Raw genomic sequence first — 4,902 nt, forward strand, 5'->3', positions numbered from 1 at the left:
GGCGGGTCCCAGCCACTCAGCCGACTGACAGCCTGGGCCCAGCTGCCCTCCGGGAAGTGCCCTTCCTCCCCAGCGGGGTCGCCTCGGCCACCCTGGCTCAGGCTGCCTCATGCAGTGGTGCTGAAGACCCCACCCAGCTTTTGTTGGAAGGACAGCTTGCAGGACCAAGCTGGTCTCACTCATGGCCCCACCCTGTCCTGGGCTGATGCCGCTGAACTTCCCCTGAGGGGGCCTGGGCTGCTCCCCCCAGGCTTGGCCCGGCAGGCCTCACTGTCCTTCCCCGGCCAGTGCCCCAGAGCCACCGTCCCGCCTCCTGGAGAGCCCGGCTCAGCTGTGCTGCTCTGGCCGCGGCCCGGCCTGGACTCCCAGCCGGGCCGCTCTGTGGGCTCGGAGGCGGCTGGACACCCTCTGGATCAGCAGCCTCTGCGCCTTCACACGTTTTCGGAGCTTCTCGTTTTCCTTCAGAGTCAGGAAGAGTTTTTTTTTTAGGGCGTCTAAGTCCAGGAGGGCGTAGCTGTGATCGGACGGCTGTGCGGGGCCGGCCGGCTGACCGGGCACCTGGCTGCCCTGCAGTCTCTGCGGCAGGACCTGAGGACAGAGGCGTGTGAGGGCGAGGCAGGGCCAGGGGCTGACAGCCAGGCCGAGCACAGCCACCACCTCGGGGCAGGGACGGCTGGGGACACGGACAGCCTGGCTCTCAATGCCCACAGTGCCCCTGATGTCCTCACCCGCCCGCTCAGGGCATGTTCGCAGCCCGGGCACCGGATGGCTTCACTCTGATGAAGGGAAACCCCGCCCCACTCCCTGCAGAACCCGAGCAACCTCACGCTGCACCGGCGCCTGGTCCATGCCTCACCTGCTCCGCGGGGCCACCGGCGTTCGGGGGCAGCGCTTCGAGGGTGGCGTCGGTCTTCCTCCCCAGGCCACACGCCGCGGGCCCCGCCTCCGAGGCCACCTATGGACAGTGGGGCAGAAGCAGGCAGAACACCAGGATCCCTTCACACCGTCCTGGAGGGGGCGGCCGCGGCCAGGGGCCCAGCGGAAACTAACAGCCCGCCCCTCTGCGGTCTGGCCTGCGACCCCCCGAAATCGGGCACGAGCCGCGCCAGCAGCCAGCGTTCACTGCTCGGGACCAAACAGGAAGGAGGCCGGGGAGCCTCTGCCTTCCCTTCCCTAGGAGAACCTGGAGTCCTACCCCCTGGCTTATGTGGAGAGCACGACAGACACCCGCAGGCCAGCCCAGGGGCGGGTGCTGGCCATTCGGTGTCCCCCATCGAGGCCCGAGTCCGGACTTGGAGGGGGCCGGCGCACACTCACCTCTTCCTTCTCGGGGTCCACATCCGCACCCCCAGCAGCCGGGTCCGTGTTCTCCCTCACCAGCTGCAACAGACAGAGCAGTGGCCACAGGCCCCCGGGCCTGCTTCCGGGAGGCCGAGGAGGGCACCCCGAGACCCGCACCTGGCACCCAGCCGCATGTATCTGTCCCCACTGCTCAGCCCCAAGTTCCAATGATGCTCTGAATCCAGCCCCGCTCTCGTCACCACCCTGTCTCTCTCTCTCCCCAAATCTTAGGTCAGACACCAGTAAACAGGCCCTGTGAAACCACAGACCTAATTTGTACGCGTCACCCCAGGGCCCGACAGGCTAGGCGCGTGGTAGTAGGCGACTCAGATTTGGCTCACTGAGGGACAGCCACGCAGGAGAGAGCACTGCCTCATGCCCACGGCCAGTCCCGCGGCGTCCACAGAGCCGAGGCGCCGGCCACAGGCCCGAACCAGCAGCCCACGCTGACTTCCAGCCCCACACGGGCAGCACCCAGAGCTGGGCTCGCAGACGTGCCCGGAGCCGTTAGGCTGTACTGACCCTTCAGGGGTCACCTTTTACCACAAACGCCCAAGAAGCAATCAAACCCCATTAGCAACACGCGCTGACGGAGAAGAAGGCTAATCAGAGGGCATGAAGTTCCAGTCAAGCAACACGATGCAAGTTCTAGACACTGCGGCACATCGTGCCGTAGGTAATGGTTCTCTGTTGTATGTTTAAGGTCGTCAAGGGGGCAGATCGCATGTTAAGTGTTCTCACCACAGTCAAATAAGACGGAACAATATATCTCAAAAATAAAAGGCCTTCTGTGTTGAAACAACAGACAACAAACACAGGTTGAGAACCTACTTCGTGGGGCGCCTGGGTGGCTCAGTCGGTTAAGTGGCTGATTCTTCACTTTGGCTCAGGTCATGACCTCGGGGTTCGTGAGTTCGAGCCCCGCGTCAGCTCCGTGAGGAGCATGGAGCCTGCTTGGAATTCTCTCCCCACCCCATCCCCTGCTCGTGCCCGTGCGCGCACTCGCTCTCTCCCTCCCTCTCAAATAAAACAACTTAAAAAAAAAAAAAAAGACAGACAGAACCTACCTTGTTAGGGCCACATTCTTGGTGTTGGGAATAAAGCAGTGAAATAAATCCCAGCCCTCACCGAGCGCGGCAGCTGGGGTGGTGCCCAGAGGAGCCAGCACGAAGGGAAGGCAGGCCAGCAGGGCCAACGGACAGGGCGGTGGGGAGGCCCCTCCTCCAGGGGACGTGAGGGCAGAAGCCCCGACGCAGGACACAGGGACTCGCACGTCCCCACAGCCCGTAACTCCCTCCCCTCTCGCGGCCAGGAGACTGGGTCGCCTCCGCCACTACTTTGCCTTCTGGGTTAAGGAAGGTGCCCCACCATGAGGCCCACGCTCTGGCCCTCAGGACACTTTCAGGATTTAGGAAATCCAGTACAATCCCCCTCGCAGCCTCGACATCCAGCTAGCTGTCCCGAGAGAAACCTGCACGTCCCGCCCCACTGGGACACGGCCACTTCAGTGTCCCGCTGGGAGATCAAACCCCACGTGCACACGGCCAGACTCGGTCAGGGACCCCGTCCTCCGGGGGCTCAGCAAGCACTGCCTCCCCGACCCGCTCCCTGGGCCTGCTGGGTCCATCTGCGCTCCAGACCACACCCACCTTCGGCTCAGGCCACCCGGGCTGCGCTTACCTGCGACACCGCAGGCCCCGGCCAGAGGGAGCCGTCCACAGCCGCGTGCCCACGCGCCTCACCCAGCAAACCAGCCTATCTGAGCCCGTCCCCATCTGGCCCCTTGCAAACCCCGAACCAGCCTGAGCTGACGCCGTCTGTGAGCGTGTCCCAGGCCCTCCGTCTCTAAGTCTCTGCCCACCCGGCCCCTGACCCCTCCGGCACTGCGCCTGCGCCCGCCCTGCGCACCCTGGCCAGCGCTCTCGGCCAGCGTGGAGGGGCTCAGCCCCCCGTTCCGGGACCGCAGCTCTCAGGCCCCAGCTGGCTCCTCAGAAGAAAAGGACCAGGTCAAGGGGGCGCCTAGGTGGCTCCGTCAGTTGAGCATCTGACTCTTTTTTTGAACATCTGACTCTTGATTTTGGCTCAGGTCGTGATCTCACAGTTCATGAATTTGAGCCCCGCACTGGTCTCTACACTGAACAGAGCCTGGTTGGGATTCTCTCCCCCTCTCGCTCTCTGCTCCTCGCACCCCTCTCAAAATAAACTTAAAAAAAAAAGGACAAGGTCTGAATGTGACACATCTGCCACCCTGCACTGGGAAGATCCTCGCCGTGAGGCCTCAAGCCCAGCAAATGTGAAATGCATCAAGGACCAAGATTTGGGCACAGCCACCAATCAGCTGCCTCAATGCTCCAGTCTGTAAAGAGTGATATAGATATATATTTTTTTTAAGTTTTTATTTTTGAGAAAGAGAAATCGTGAGTGGGGGAGGAGCAGAGAGAGAGGGAGAGAGAAACTCCCAGGCAGGCTTCACACTCACTGCAGATCCAACGTGCGGTTCAGACCCACAGGTCACGAGATCACGACCTGAGCCAAAGTCGGACGCTTGAGCCACTGAGCCACCAGGCGCCCCGAGCGTGATCTATGTGATCTATTTTTAAAGGGTAAATTTACAGTGCAAATTACCTAAAGCAAAGGTCACGTCCAGCCGGGCCGCTGGGCTCTGAACCCTGGAGGCTTGACGGGGCTGCCCTCGCTTGTTCTCAGCCTCCACCTGGGCTGTCCCTGCAGACACCCCCACCCTGCACGCCCGCTGGGTCCCTCGGCCGCATCTGGAGAGAGCGCTGGGCTCACCTGCGCGGTGTCCTGAAAGGCAAACACTGTGGGCACAGCGTTCTGCTTCAGGTTTTTGCGGTTCCCGAAGGCGCTGAAGCACTCAGGGCGGAAGTGCTCGGAGCAGATGACCGTGTGCTGCTTGGGCTTGAAGTTGCCCCGGCCGATGTTCAGCACCCATTCCTTCAGCAGCTCTGGGCGGCTGAACGGGAACCTAGGAGGCAAAGGAGGGAGATGGGAAGGAATCTGCAAAGCTGATGTCGGCTCTACAGAGTTCTGAATTCTGAAAATCCCACGTGGGATTTCGCCGGACGGCTTGGAAAACTCAGTAATCTCACTCTGTTAAACTGCCTCTGATTTCTGGAAGCTTCCGTAGTGGCTGCCTATGGCATCATTAGTAGGAAATCTGGGGCCATGGACGTGGCCAGACCTTCTGAAGGTATATGTGCGGAGTGAGCCTGTGCGGGTTCCCTCAGGAGCCTGCCCCCCGCACCGGGACGGAGGAATGAATGACAGTCCTGCCCTCACGGAGCCCACGTTCGAGAACAGGAAAACTGACTGTAAACCAAACACATCTAGACTGTGTAGGAACAGACAGTGAAGCGGTCAGGAAGGCCTCCTAAGAGGTGACCTTTGAGCAGAAGCTGAAGGAGGCAGGAGCGTGGGGCGCAGGGATCTGAGGGAAGAGCGACAGCAAAGGCAGCGGGCCGGGGGCGCCGGCATGTTGGGGCCACGGTCAGGCCATGGTCAGAGGCAGGTTTGGCAAGAGGGCATGAGAGGAGGTGGGGG

The 4,902-nt window shown here is 61.8% G+C and overlaps 1 protein-coding gene across 1 annotated transcript in view; it reads right to left on the bottom strand.

Annotated features, from left to right (window-relative positions):
* Positions 1 to 6: 6 nt before the first annotated feature.
* THAP3 (THAP domain containing 3) overlaps positions 7 to 4,902 on the bottom strand; it is a 6,863-nt gene continuing 1,967 nt past the window's right edge. Inside the window, exons 2-5 of the mRNA XM_077763977.1 lie at positions 4,135 to 4,452; positions 1,318 to 1,380; positions 857 to 955; positions 7 to 588 (exon numbers count right to left, since the gene is read on the bottom strand). Coding sequence (XP_077620103.1) covers positions 328 to 588; positions 857 to 955; positions 1,318 to 1,380; positions 4,135 to 4,452 — 741 coding nt within the window. The 3' untranslated portion in view covers positions 7 to 327. The remainder of the gene's footprint in view (positions 589 to 856; positions 956 to 1,317; positions 1,381 to 4,134; positions 4,453 to 4,902) is intronic.

This window comes from Crocuta crocuta, unplaced genomic scaffold, assembly GCF_008692635.1.
Source record: "Crocuta crocuta isolate KB4526 unplaced genomic scaffold, BGI_CrCroc_1.0 scaffold13, whole genome shotgun sequence".
NCBI classification, from domain to species: domain Eukaryota; kingdom Metazoa; phylum Chordata; class Mammalia; order Carnivora; family Hyaenidae; genus Crocuta; species Crocuta crocuta.